This window comes from Artibeus jamaicensis, unplaced genomic scaffold, assembly GCF_021234435.1.
Source record: "Artibeus jamaicensis isolate MK-2021 breed Jamaican fruit bat unplaced genomic scaffold, CSHL_Jam_final contig_687, whole genome shotgun sequence".
NCBI classification, from domain to species: domain Eukaryota; kingdom Metazoa; phylum Chordata; class Mammalia; order Chiroptera; family Phyllostomidae; genus Artibeus; species Artibeus jamaicensis.
In genome coordinates this window covers 220,028-235,441 of record NW_026521925.1, presented here as the reverse complement: position 1 = coordinate 235,441, position 15,414 = coordinate 220,028, and the positions used below count along the sequence as shown (strand labels likewise).

Genomic DNA, 15,414 nt, shown 5'->3' with positions numbered 1-15,414 from the left:
GAATGCTTATTTCTTCCCTTCATTCCAAATTGTTGATTTGAGTCCCAGTTTCCTTTCCTTCACTGTTGGTTACCTGTATATTTTCCTTTATTTCACTTTGTATAGCCTTTTTTCATCCCTCATTTTGCAACTGAACTCAATCATTTTTGTGAGTATCCCGATTACCAGTGTTTTGAACTCTGCATCTGATAGGTTGGCCATATCCTAGTAACTCAGTTCTTTTTCTGGAATTTTGATTTGTTCTTTCACTTGGGCCATGTATTTTTTATTTTGCCTCCACTTAACTGTTGTGTTAGACTGGGTTCAGCCTTAGGTATTTGACATGGTGGGCTAACCCATTTCACTGCATTGTGGTGCTTTATGTGGGGCAGAGGTCAGAGAGGGATCTATGGTGTTTGCTCAGCTCTTGCTCCACTTTTTGTCACTTCCCTTGCTTCCCACAAGCGGATTGTGCTCTTTCACATACTGATTCCCAGGTGGGTGGGCTTATATATGTTCTAGGATCCTGTGGGCCTCTCCAGTGGACTCTCCTGTGAGACTGGGAGTTTCTCCAATCAGTGCAACCCTCACAGGTTTTTACAGCTAGAGTTTTTGAAGCTTTATTTCACTGCACCAGATCCTTGGGTTTCAGGGTTTATCTTGCTCCCCAGTTGTACCTCCAAGCTTATCCACCTGCAAATATGGGAAATCCCATCCATGTGCTGCCACCTTGCTTGGTTTACTATCTGCCCTGGCTTCCCATCTTTGCTACTCCTACGATTCTGAATTAATATTTCTTCTTTAACTCCCTGGTTGTCAGACTTTCATGAAGTTTGATTTTCTGGCAGTTCTGGGTTTTTGTTGTTGTTGTTTTTAAATTAGTTGTTATCCCTCTTTTGGTTGTGTGAGGAACTAATGTGTTTTTACATATGTCTCCATTTTGGCTGGAACTGCCTTGCTTTTTGTTGTTCCTCTAGTTCTTATGGATTTAGGGTTAGTTTTTTTTTTATTTGAAATGTTTCCTTTTAAGTAGACCTGTATTGCTAAGATCTTCCCTCTCATGGGGAAAGATCTTCCCTCTCAGGACTGCCTTTGATCTGCTCCATAGATTTTAGACTGTTGTGTGTTCATTTCCATTGGTTTGCAAAAACTTTTTGATTTCTTCCATGATCTCATTATTAAACCATTCATTTTTTAATAGCATGTTATTCAGTCTCCATTAATTTGAATGTTTTTTAGTTTCTTCTTAATGCTGGTTTCTAGTTTCAGGTCATTGTGGTCTGTGAAAATGTTTGATATAATTTCAATTTTCTTGAATTTGTTGAGGCTTGTCTTGTGTCCTATCATGTGCTCTATCTTTGAAAACACTCCATGTCCATTTGAAAATACTGTGTATTTTGCTTCTTTTGTTTCTTTTCCACATTTTTTATTGTTGTTCAAATACAGTTGTCTCCATTTTCCCATCACCACTCTCCCCCTACCCAAGCCATTCCCAGTCCCTTGCTTTATCCTACCCTCTTTTGGTTTTGCAAAAATAATAAAAATGAGCAAAGGACCTAAATAGACACTTCTCCAAAGAGGATATACAAAGACAAAAGATGCTCAATGTCACTAAGCACAGGGAAATGCAAACCAAAACCACAGTGAGGTGTCACCTTACTCCTGTTAGGACAACTATGCCTTCTTTATTAATTACCCCTTTGTCATAATAAAATTCACTCTTTTTTTCTGGTAATATATCTCATCTTGAACATATTAATATAGATGCTTCAACTTTTTAAAATCAATCGTATGCATAACATTTTTATCCTTGATGTTTGAAACTCTCTGCCTTTATATTTAATAGTTATTTCTTGTAGATTGAATATAGTTGAGTCTTAAAATCCAATCTGACATCTATTTTTAATAGAAATATTTAGAAAACTTTACAAAACAGCATCATTTTCTACCTTGATAGTTTAATTCTTTTATCTTTCTGTTTCTTTTTTTAAATGTTCTGTATGTTCTTTGTTCATTTTTCTCTTTTTCTGGTCTTTTTCTGAATCAACACTAATTTTGTATTACATTTTATGTCCATTTGACTTATTATTATATCTCTTTTATTTTCACTGGTATTTTATTTATTTATTTTTAAATTTTAATTGTTGTTCAAGTATAGTTTTCTGTCTTTTACCCCCATCCCAGCCCACCCCTCAGCCCTCCCCACCTCCCTTCCCCCTGTATTTTGTTTCTTTGGGATGAAAGGTTTTATATATAAAGTCCATATAATGGACTAATAATGCTTCCTTTTAGTTCCACAATATCCTTATTGATATTTTGTTTAGAACGGATATCCATTTCTGACAGTAGGGTGTTAAAATCCTCTAGTAAAAGTGTGTTGCTGCCTATATCTTTCTTGAAGTCCTCCAAGATCTTCCTTATATTTGGGTGCTCCTATGTTGAGTGCATATATGTTTACAATGTTTATGACTTCTTGATGGATTCCTCCATTGAGTATTATGTAGTGTTTTTCTGTGTCTCTTTTTATTGACATTATTAAAATGAACTCTTGCATTCAATTTTGTCTAGTATAAGTATGTTATCTCAGTTATGTTTTCCTGACCATTTGCTTTGAATATTTTTTCCCAACCCTTTACCTTCAGTCTGTGTAGGTCCTTTGTTCTGAGCTGGATCTCTCTTAGGCAGTATATGCATGGGTGTTGTTTTCTTGTCCATTCAGCCACCCTATGTCTTTTGATTAGAGTGTTTAATCCATTTACATTTAAGGTTATATTGATAGCTGCTTATCCATTGCAATTTTCCCACTTTGTGCCTCTGTTCCTCTCTCTTACTCTATACTTTCATCTTCTTAAAGCAATCTCTTTAGCATTTTTTGCAATGCTGGTTTGGTGAAGGTGTAATTTTGCCTGTTTTTTTCTGGGAAACTCATTATTTTATCCTCCATTTGTTGCAGGTCTTTGCTTTTCATTACTTGGAATATTTCTTGCCATTGCCTTCTGGCTTGTAGTGTTTCTGTTGGTAAGTCAGCTGCTAGCCTTATTGGTGCTCTATTGTATATTACTATCTTTCTCCCTTGCCTCTTTTAAGATTCTCTCCTTGTATTTAAAATTTGGCATTTTAATTATGATGTGTTTTGGAGTGGGCCTGTTTGGGTTCATATTGATTGGTACCCTCTGTGCTTCCTGAACTTGCATGAATTGTCCCATCTGCAGGTTATGGAAGTTTTCTGTCATTATTTTTGGAAACATATTTTCTCTCCCTTGCCCCTTTCCTTTTTCCTTCTGGTATTCCTATGATTTGAATGTTGTTACATTTCATATTGTCCTGAAGTTCCTTTAAGCTATCCTCATACCTTTGAGTCTTTTTTCATGCTGGCAGTCTGCCTTGGCTATTATTTCTGCTTTGTCTTCCAGCTCACTAATTTGGTCATCTGCTTCATCCATCCTCCTTGCAATTCCTTCTAGTGTGTGTTTTTTTTAAATTTCAGATATTTTATTTTTCATTTCTTCCTGGTTCTTGTTTATAGTATCTATTTTCTTTTTTCATACTGTTGTAGTTCCCACTCAGTTCCTTGTAGTTGCCAGTGAGCTCCTTGAGAATCCTGATAACCATTCTTTTGATATCTGTGTCTGATAGTTTGCTTGCCTCCATTTTTTTATAGCCCTTTTACTGGGGATTCTGCCATTCCTTTTAATTGAGAGTTCTTCTTCTATCTCCCCATTTTAGTTCATTCTTTTTGTTTCTGTGATTCTATATGCTCTGCTTTGCCAGATGTCTTTGTGGGATGAAGTTTTGTGGTAGGAGTTCTGCGGGACTCAGTATTGTGGTCTCTTTGGTCTCCTTGTCTGGATGCCTTAAGGTTGCCCTTTCTTCCATTTGTGTTAGCTCTCTTGTTCTTGGGCTCTACTTGGTGGCTTCTTTGTTGGTGGGTTCTCCCCTTCAGTGGGATTACTGCTAGTCAGAATTCCCACCTTGTCCTGTATGCTTTTGTGGAGGCATTGGTTAACAAAGCTGTATTAACAGACAACCAAACCTATGCCAGCAAAACAAAAACAAACAAAAAACACCCCTACCACATCAGGTATCTTAAGCACAATTGAGAAAACATTAACAAAGGTGATGAAAGGTTACAAATATTATAAGATATGACAAAGGGGATATGAGATAATTTAAAGAGGGAAAAATGTTATTGAGTGGTAAGAGATAGGAGAATTGATGAGTTGTTTTAGAACTAAGGTGAAGAAAGGGAGATAACATCTCTCTTAAAGAGATTGCTTTAAATGTTAAAATGTTTACCTACATTTTAACATTTAAAATGTAGGTAAATTAAGGAAGGGCAATGAGAACAACACAGTATGAAAAGGGAAGAGTATTCTATGAGGTTTGAAGTAAAATTGAAAAGGTATGGATGAATGGGAGCAAAATTATAGAAGAACCACAATAGGGTAGAATGCAATTCCAACTGAATGAAGTCTCGTAAAGGTAGAAGTGGAATAAGAATATTGTATAAAAACAAAAAGTGAACATGAGACGTCTACCATAAAGATAAATTATTTTAGAGCATGGGGCAAGCAAACCAATAAGAGTAAAGCCCAGTTAGAGAGGGCTAAAAAAATGAAATAACATTCCCCAACCAACTTGTTAGTGGTAGGGGGAAGGTGAAATGGAGTAAGACAGTGGGAGAGTATTCTATGGGATTTAAAGTACAAACTAATAGTGAACAAATAGGAGTTCCTCTAGAGAAGTATAGCATTGACTGTGGTATTTCACCCAACTAGCCACTTTTTATAAAAAGGGGAAAAGAAATGAGAAATTAGAGGGGAAAAAGAATATGTGCTTACTCAAGAAGAAGAGCAGTTATGTGAGGTTAGATGGAGGAGAAATAGCATTGGTAAGGGATAGGAACATGAAATAATGTAAGAGAAGATAAAGTTTAACACAACAGTAATAAAGCTCAGGAAGATGGGGAAATGGTTTAAGACAAGGGAAGGGTGTTATGTGGGATTTGGAATAACTATGCTAAAAATATATATATAATCTGAATAAAAACAATAAAAAGTAAATGACCAAGTAGCAAGTTATTTGGAATACAAGTAAAAAAATTAAAATGCAATATGAAAGGGAGAAAAACAATACGAACGAACAAACAAACAAACAGAAAACCTACTTGAATAAAAAAGAAGACAAATTTTTTAAAACATCCAAGTGCTGATGAAGAGCAAAGAGATTTGTCTCAGGGGTTGATGTTTTCCTTCTGACTTTTTGGATCTGTCTCTGTGTTTGTTTCAGCTCCAGGTCTTACTGTCTTACTCTTGGCGGGGAAAAAAAGCCCCTGCTTTTGGTTGTTAAGTGTGTCTGGGCTGGTATGGCACATCTTCCTGGCTCCTGCAGGTAGTGGGGGTTTCGAGTCCATTTTTCCTTTCTGGTGGTTTAGCAAGGAAATGGACTCAGTCTGGATGACAATAATTACAGGTGCCCATTTCCAGCCCATGCCTTCAGAGCACTATGGGCCCACACTCTTCACTCTGAGTAGTTATGCCAAGCTGGCACTGATAAACCATCTCGATTTACACCCCTTTGATCAATCCATGAGGTGCACTGAGTATGAGCAAATTGTGCCCACAATCCTCCCAGCTGTGTGCACAAGGTCCCTGCCTAGTGTGCCTTAGTTCTACTTTAGAAAAATCTCTTTGGGCACCAGTGCTGCTCTGAGCCACTGTCCAGCTTTCCACACTCCAACTCTTGGGCAAGTCCAGAGTCTCTCTCAGACATGGCCCACTGTGGCCCACCTCTTCTCCCAGCTCCAGGTGCCACCAGGATCACCCCTACTCTCTGGCACTGCCCTGGACATCAACTGCCACCTGGTTTGGGTCCCCTGCCAACTATGTTTGCCTGCATGCCTTTTCTCCTACTGGTAACACACATTCAAGTCTCTCCTTGCGCAGGTCTGTGATTTGCCCTCCCTGGGAGCAGAAATGGCTGCTAGGCTGCTATTACCCAGCTCTCCAATGTTTTCCCTGGGGCAGCTAATCAATTTGTGTTCTGATGTGCTTTGAAGCCAGCTACTGGGTATGTTGGTTCTGGGGCCTTTTGGAATGGACTCTGGTAGGTGTCAATGTCAGACACTGCCTATGACTAGCTTTGGGCTACCATTTAGGAACTACTAGGCAATCCCTGGGTGGTAGTTGCCTGTAGTGGGACTGGGTTCTTGTGGGATTGGGTCCTTATGGAACATACAAAGCCATACACCAAGACTTGCTGTCACCCATACTTAGTCCAGGGCAGGTCAATGAAAGCACCAAGGAACCCTGAGATGAATGACTATTTGCTGGCTGCCCACTAGGCTTAGCCTCTGAGTTTCAGGCAGTTTGTGATTTGTGAGAGGCAGGCTTCTCAGTTATTTACCATGTAGAGAAAATGATATCCACTTGGTGCATACAGATTCCAACTTAGCACCTGTGCTGGCTCTGAGGTCACTCAGCAAAAGTTTCAGAGTATGCCCAGGCCAGTTGCTACCTGCCTGGGGATTCTTGGACCTTTTTGGTGGTGCTAGTGCCTTTCTCCAGGCTGATGTGTTGAGGAGTTGGGGTGGGCTCAGTTGTGCCATTCAGGCACACAGGGAAGAAATGTCTATCTTCTGAAAGCCACACAACTCAGCCTCTCTCTCTGGCACTCCAGAACCTGCCTGAACTTTGAGACGTTCTCAGTAGAAGCTGCACTATGAACTCATGATGGAAGACTAAAAAAAAGACCTGTCCACCTGAAGCAATCCTGGTAGGGAAGGGCCAGGGGGTTGGCAAGGAGGGGCTGGTGCCACTCCCCAGGCTGATGCCTTGGGGAGGTGTGGGTTAGTCCAATACCTGAAAGGTGGCACTGCTCAGGGTACAGAAAAAAAATGGCCCCTGCCCAACAGCTCCATAATGCAATTTCTCCATGTGTGAATCTGGGTGTTGTTTCATGAAACAAAATCACAGATACACAGAACTGTTGGTTACAGATGTACAGTGGAAACTTGGTTCTCAAACCTAATTCATTCAAGAAGCATTTTGTTTGAAAATCAAAATCTCCTTTGTCTCCTGAGTGATGCATGACTGCTCATACAGGTATCAGCATGAAAGGTTGTTGGGTCAAGAATCAAGAACCAATTTTTTTCGACAACCAAGGCATTTTTCCATGAACAACTTGGTTGAGAACAGAATTGCTGGAGAACCGAGACATTCAAGGACTCAGGTTTCACTGTATAAATATTGCACACACACAGTCTTCCAGATATCCAAAGAACTTGCTCTCTCCACAGCAGGCTTCTTAGTGAGGTCTTTCCCTCTCCATGCTATTTAAAATCAATCCATCCTTCAGATGACTTTTAAAATTTTATTTTCCTTTATAATACTTCTCCCCTACAGATGTATTTTCCTGATATAGTTGCTGGTAGCAACAAGTTTTCAAACTATGTAGTTATGGTGCCTTCTCAATAAAAAATATCATGCCTATATTAATACAAATGTGGGGCCAAGATTTGCTCTCAAGGACTGCACATATTACTATAGAACATAAAAATGTTGCATTGAGCAGCCAAAAGCAATAGCCACTACATATTTTACATGATAAAATTAGTGGGTATTTAGTTCTGTTAAAAATGTCCATTGAGGCTTTTGGTCCATGCTTGAAGTTTTTTTGAAATTTGGTCCTGTCCCTAACCTCCATGGAGACATTTAGTCCACAGCAAAAGGTCTTGAAATCTGTCATATCAAAAAATTCCATGAGTGTATTTGGTCCATGCCAAATGGTCCTGGATATTTGAACTTGTAAATTAAGTTCACACTTAGGAAACATCTGTGGATTCAAATAGCCTATAATGTTTATTTACATTTTTGTTTTATAGGATTAATACATAAAAATATTCTCATGTTTCACTGATAATTGTATTGTTGCTGTATTCACAATAATCCTTGCCTCGGTATACAAGCTGGAAAAAGTACATGGGGTTAGCTACATGGATCAGATTTTCAATTGTAAATAAAGAGTGGGATTGGAATTAGCTGTGTGCACTGAAGAATTCACAGAGAAATTCACAGAGGATTAAAAAACACAGATGGGATCTTGTGATGCATGGTGCAGTTAATATGTCACTAGGCATTTGGGTTGGGTATGGCTGTTTTCAATAACCATTGAGTATAAAAGGGAAAAAACTATTCAAAAAGAACATTTCAGGAGGAAGAATGTGTGTGGCTTTCCTACCACATAGCAGTCAGGTATAACAGCTGTCATGGGGGAAATACTGGACATTCAGAAACCCCAATAAAGCTATCCTATTGCCCCAGGTTAATGTCTGATGTGTCTCTTGAATTAATGTCCTACAAAGGCATGACTGTGGCAGACTGCAAGAGTCTGCTGCTATTTGTAGGAGTTTTAGTAGGTATAACTCCTAAACTTATCTGATGGCACAGATCACTATGCCCTTGCCTAGTGCCTACCTACTGGCTGATCCAGGGTGGCCAAACCAGGTGTAAAATCCACAAGACATTACTAAGAATTATTCCTCTAGTAAATCAGCAATCATCGGTCAGCTAAAAAAAGAGAAAAAAACTTCTGTTCCTTATCAAAATGACAGCCTTATTTGAAAAATCTCCACATAATATGGCAGAAATAGTATACTCACATATAAAGGCAATACTTTATTACAAGTTTTTGCTGCTATTTCTATTCCTTTTACAAAGATAGTACTAAAGGGTACTGGTACTGTGAAGATAGGAGAATCTGCAATGCCTGATGCACAACTATTCGGGATTTGAATAATATTCAAGATGGGAATGGAAAACATTAGAGAAAGATGGTACTGACAGGAGAGTAAGCAAAACCCAGGGTAAGTTAAAACAAGAAGAGCCAAATGTAATATCATCAGAGGTACTTCAAAGAGTTCTCCATGATACTCATCATAAAGAGATCCTGTTAATACTACCAGGAAGAAAACTAATTAATGAGGCACATAAAGATTAAAAACAGACACTGACCACCAAACTCAACTTTATTTCATGAAGGTAGAATTACAGAGGAGTATAAAGTGATCAAACATGAAGAACCACTTCTTAGGCACAATTCTGGTTCTTGAGATGATGTAATAATTTTTATTTATACAATTTTGGACAATATGCAATATTTAAGTGCCAGTACTACATTATTCAGTGATGGCACCCTCAATAGAGCATCAACACAGTTCAGTTATTTACTATACATAGTGTAGTATTGGGTTATACTAGCCACTGATTAATGCCCAAACAGTAAAATATGAGGAGCCACTTTCAGATATATTTGCACAGGAAAGAAATCGCATTAACCCTTCATTGTGCATGATAGATTTTGATATTGAAAATATAAATATGATTTGACCATTAAGTGAAAATGTGCAAGTAAAAGGATAGTTGTTCCACAACCACTGTAGTAAACAGATATTTTGGGGGGATCTAACATGCAAGTAAATGACAATAAAAAGTAACTCCTGTAAGTGTATCCATGTTGTTTGGACAATTTGTACCTTTTGAAGATATAAATAAAACTTAAGTACATTATGGAGAATGCAGAAGAAAATTTAGGTGACCTAAAGATTATGTTGGAGGAGGGTATGTCCTTAGAAGGTGTGGCAGAGGCACTAGACCAGAATCTTTCGAGACTTCTACCAGAAACTTGGAATGTATACAGAACAGTACTGAAGGCTGATCACGGGATAAACAACACAGTGGAACGGTGGCATAACAAATCTCAAAACTGATGGTGGAGTACTATCCTTCAATTTGGAGATCTACTGACGTTTCAAAAGATAAACAACAAAGCAATAAAGTTATCACACAGGTACTTGGTGGTCATGGTCAAATACAGTCACCAACTTCACAATGATATCAACAAAATCAAATTTGTATAACTAAAATTGTTAACAGATATAATAAATATAAAGCCAATAATCAGGTTGATATATTCTTGAGAACAATTGCTCATTGGCTTTTAAGAGTAAATATATGACAAACTTCATGACAAAGAAAAATAAGAATAAATGTGAAATACGAAATTCATCATAAATTATAACAAAATTTTAACAAAGTTAAATGTGTTATTTAATGAATCATGGACCAAATGTCTCAGCAGACATTTTAGACAGGACCAAATGCCTCCATGGATGTTTTGTACAGGACCAAATACCAAAGACATTTTGGTGTGGACCATAGGTCGCCATGGATGTTTTGGACAAGATCAAATACCAAGGACCTTTTGATATTTGCCTTGGTCCATAATGTATACACCACATATGTCAATGTTTTGGACAACACCAAATGTAAGGATGTGATAAAAATGCCCTATCAAGCCAACAAGAGAAAGGGTGAATAAATCAACAGTGCAGGGACAACTGGCTATTTATTTGGAATATAGAGCTGCTTACTTCACACTACATGTAACAAAAAACACCACAGACAGATATATGAATAATGCAAATATAGACGTCTGCTTCAGGCATGTTAAAGGTTACACACCTGCCACAATGCTTAGTTCCAAAAGGAATTTACTTAGGACTCCAAAGCAATACAAAGCAGAAACTCAATTTTCAACTAGTAGAATAAACATCTAATACTGAGACTTTACATAGGAATTTACAGAAATTAAAAAATATTGTGCTGCTTGTTCTCCACTGGCTCCAACCTGATCTTCTCTGTGCCTACATGGGCTTACCTGCAGATGGCACCTGCTTGGTTCTCCAAGAGGCACCAGCAATTTGGTGTCATATTTCTGGTAGTGACAATATCTACTATATGGTGGCCTCTCCTTCATGAGACCAAGTTTTGTTGGGCTCTGGTAACACTTGTTTCTCTCCTTTGCCCCTTTAGGATTTAGAATGGTAACCATGGCTTCCTGCCGATTCTAGTCTCTAGGTGTATCAACAGAACAGCCCTTGTGCCTGGGCTACAAGGTCCGGGCCACACCACTACAAGTCTGCCATTAAAATCTTCTAGAATTGTGTTTTTCCTTAGAACCATGGCTGACACAAGACCCATCCTTATACTAACCTGTCGAAAGAAATAATTCTTCCCAAAAATCACTTTATAGAACATTAACACTGAGAAAAGAATTCACCTCTGTTGGGGGAAATGCCTTCAGCTCTTAGTAATAGCCCTAAGAATAAATACAAAACCATTATTATCTCATTATCATAAGGTCCTCACAGACAGAAGATCAGATGAAGTTGCACATTTCAGTGGATGTCACCTCCAAGCCAGGGTTTTCCCATCTTCTGTACTGTTATCTTCAGGCTATTGCCCTTTGGGGCCACAAACTATAATATACATATAGACATGAAAAAGTGCAGTAGAATAGACACGTGTCTTCTCATGTCCTAGCAATATTTTATTGCTGAGATCTTTCCCAGAAGCACTGCAGAATATTTTTCAAACATTTCATTGCTCACATGGCCACCCAACAAAATTGTTAGAATATCCATGATTAACTCAGACTAATCTGGATTTACCCTTTTGTCATCTGGGAGAATGAAACAAAGACATAACAGAGCCCAGCAGTTAAAAAGTAGTCTTCTGGAACTGCTTATCAACATGTTGCAATGAAACACGGGGAACAGCAGGACAAAGGCAACAGAGAGAATATATGATATTCTATTATATGAAAAACAAATACATAGTTCCTGGATTACATGCAACTCAGGTTACACATACCATGCCTAAATAGATACAGCAATGAAATTGCAAGAGTATAAAAGAGGCATTTCATCACGTGTCACTACTATTTATTTATACAGAACAGTATTACTGTTTATAAGTGCTGTTAATCTATGTGAAATATATGGAAATATCATTATTATTAACAGCAATTACAACACTCACTGACCAAGAAGCAGCATAAAAACCTCGGAAAAAAGTTTGGCTTTTTAAAAAATATATTTTATTTATTTATTTTTAGAGAGAGGGGAAAGGAAGGAGAAAGTGGGAGAGAAACATCAATGTGTGGTTGTCTCTCATGTATCTCCTACTGGAGACCTGGCCTGCAACCCAGGCATGTGCCCTGACTGGGAATCAAACCGGCAACCCTTTGCTTCACAGGCGCGAGCTCAAACCACTGAGCTACACCAGCCAGGGCAAAAGTTTGGCTTTTTAATGGAAGTAGTAGTTCAGTAATAATGGCTATGCTCATTCATATACGCCAAAAAAAAAAAAAAATCAGAAGGTAGGTGATGTGGTTGTAAAATAACGTATACTGGCCACACTTTAAAAAGACTCAGGTACTAAGAATAGAAATGAAGCAGAGGTAGTTAAAAACCTCTTATTTTACCTTATTTATTGAAGAGGCAGTTTAGCAATAATGGCCATCGCCATGTATTTATGTAAGGAAAGAAGAGAAAGGGTGTGTGGTTTGTACCTTAAATTTTCCAAATATATATATTCTTATAGCCTATTGTGCTGGTAAATATTTGACAATAGGTTCCATGAGAAAATAATCCTAAGTTGTAGAGGTTGCCAATTTCCATGGTGCAAATATTTCCACTAAAGTAAAGCTACCAAACATGATGGAACTGAATGTACAGTTAGAAAGAGATTGTGCAGTAGCACACTATTATACATTATTTTCTCTATGTAGATTCAATAATATAGGTAACCTAAGGAACCAATAGTAAAATGTTATAAAATAATTAGGAAGTAATGTGTTGAATATTTATTACTTTTGTTTTTAATATAATTTAATTGTAACTTTATATAATTTAATTTTTCAATGACTATGTTTAACAACTGGTTCAAAATACCTGAAAACTTGACAATCAGCAGTACTTCCATACCAGTATGATCTTATTCTAGAACATCACTATATGTGTGTATGCGTGTTTAAATATATTTATATGTACATAGTGTAATTATGTCAACCTATAAAGATACAGTGGTATTTTGTGTGGGAAATATTAATATAGACCACAATAGGTGTTTAACTAATGTTCATACTTTCTCTTCACAAGCATGTTGGGATCTAATGTACAAATTAAGCATATATCAAATTTCTGTTATATTAGAATACTTTTACTTAAATAAGGCCTGCACACATTAGGGACTCTTCACATAAATGTTTAATGCTACACTTATTCAACATTTTTTAAGCCTCAAATTACACTTTGAATACCAATATAACTGAATATCACACATTATATTTACATTAAAATTTTGGCATCACATTTGGAATATGACAGGCAACATAAATTCTGTATGAAGATCTTTACCATATTACTTAAATAAATTTTCCCTCAGTATAAATTTTCTGACAAAAATTTAGTTTTTCTAAATTCTTCTACATATTTAAAACATTAATATGGTTTCATTTTAATATAGGTTACCTAAAGTACAATAACTTTTGAGTAATTTGCTTTGGGTTTCATTAATCTCATTTTAAAAAGCTAAATAATGAATTTGAAAGGTTGGATGAAAGTTTCTGAATATTCAGGATGTTGAAAGAGCTTTCACCTTTGAATGAATTCTCTGATGTTTAGTGAGCACTGACCTCTGACTAAAGGTCTTCCCACATCCATTACACTCATAGGGTTTCTCCCCTGTGTGAGTTCTATGATGCTTAGTAAGAGCTGATTTCTCACAGAATGTTTTCCCACACTCATTACATTTATAGGGTTTCTCCCCTGTGTGAGTTCTTTGATGTACAATGAGATTTGACTTCACACAGAAGGATTTCCCACATTCATTGCATATAAAGGGTTTCTCTCCTGTGTGTGTTCTCTGATGTACAGTTAGTGCTGACCTGTGGCAGAAGGATTTTCCACATGCATTACATTCATAGGGTTTCTCTCCTGTATGTGTTCTGTGATGTTCAGTGAGGTTTGACTTCACGCAGAATGTTTTCCCACACTGTTTACATTCATAAGGTTTTTCTCCTGTATGAGTTCGTTGATGGTTGGTAAGGTGTGGTTTTTGACAAAAGCACTTCCCGCATTCAGCACATTCATAGGGTTTCTCTCCTGTGTGTGTTCTCTGATGTTGAGTGAGGTTTGACTTCTCCCAGAATGTTTTCCCACATTCGGCACATTCAAAATTTTTTTGTCCTGAGTGAGCTCTCCGAGGTTGGGTGAGATGTGACTTCTTGTTGAAATTATTTCCATTTCCTTTGTGCTCATAAGGTTTCCCCACCATATGTACTACCTGATGTTTAAAGAGAGCTGATTTTACCCCTGTTTTTTGGTTTACATTATATTCATGGGAAATCTTTCCTGCATAAGTTCTCTGATGGATAATGAAAGTTGAATTATCACAGAAAACTTGCTCATATTTATTATATTCATAAGGATTCTCTCCTGTAAGAGCTTTTTGATGTCCCAATCTTAAATCCATACAGAAGGAATTCCCACAGATACTGCATACATATGGTTCTCTTTTCAAATGAGTTCTCTGAGATAAATTGAGCTTGAAACTTTGGATGAAGGTTCTTTGACATTCATTATATTTACAGAGTGTCCCTCCTATCTGAGCTTTCTTGTTTGAGAAAAATGCTCCCTCCTCTTGGAAGCTTTGTCCATTTTCAGTATACTCAAAAGGCTGGTCAATAATTGGTTGAGTAAGATCCTGGAAATGACCAAGGATATTCCTTTTTTGATTATAGTTATAAGATTTTTCTCCAGTAGGAATTTTCTCATGCCTAATATCAAAAAGTACTTTCTCATATAAATTAAACTTATCAGGCTTTGTTCCAGAATAGTTCTTTCTACTAATAATTAAGCCTGAGATGTTCTTCAAATTCGTTTCACAAGAGTCACATATCTCATCTGAAATACTTCTTGAAGGAACACAGTCTGTACTCAGACTGAAATTTTTCCTTACTCTATCACCACTTAATGTTTCGTTGGTGGTGACAGCAAATTGCCAAAAATGTTCATCTTGATTTTCCTGGCTGTTCTCTATCAGGTAATCAACTTTCCAATTTTCTAGAAATGAGAAAAATAACCACAAAAATGAATATCAGTATCCTTCTAATGGAATTGGACTTTTACATAAATGTCTTATTATATAATCAATTTATTGTTTTAGGCCCAGTTTCCTGGTATGAACTAAATCCAAGTATACATTTCCTGTACCCTCTGCTTTGAGTGGAAACTACATGCTGCAGGGGAAACAGTGAAAGGAAAGTAGCAATGACATTTAATACTTAGATAAAACTTCAAAACTGGGCAAAAAATAAAAATGAAATTCAAAGCACAGGAAACTGGGGACTGGCTGATTCAGAAACATATAAACTCAAGAGAATGGGGTGAGCCCAAAAGAGACATTAAACACAGAATATTCAATGTCACTTTATTCAAGTGACAGTGAAGATTATTAGACAAGGATCTTTAAAGGATGAACTACATTTGGTAAAGGGAGAAGAGCTTAGTCCTAATTCCCTCATACACAGATT

At 37.2% G+C, this 15,414-nt stretch overlaps 1 protein-coding gene across 13 annotated transcripts in view; it reads right to left on the bottom strand.

Moving 5' to 3' along the window:
* Positions 1-8,567: 8,567 nt before the first annotated feature.
* ZNF248 (zinc finger protein 248) overlaps positions 8,568-15,414 on the bottom strand; it is a 69,767-nt gene continuing 62,920 nt past the window's right edge. For all 13 annotated transcript variants that reach the window (XM_053671419.1, XM_053671423.1, XM_037141769.2 and 10 more), the window contains one exon: positions 8,568-14,944. In XM_053671419.1, the coding sequence (XP_053527394.1) occupies positions 13,455-14,944 (1,490 nt within the window). In that variant the 3' untranslated portion in view covers positions 8,568-13,454. The remainder of the gene's footprint in view (positions 14,945-15,414) is intronic.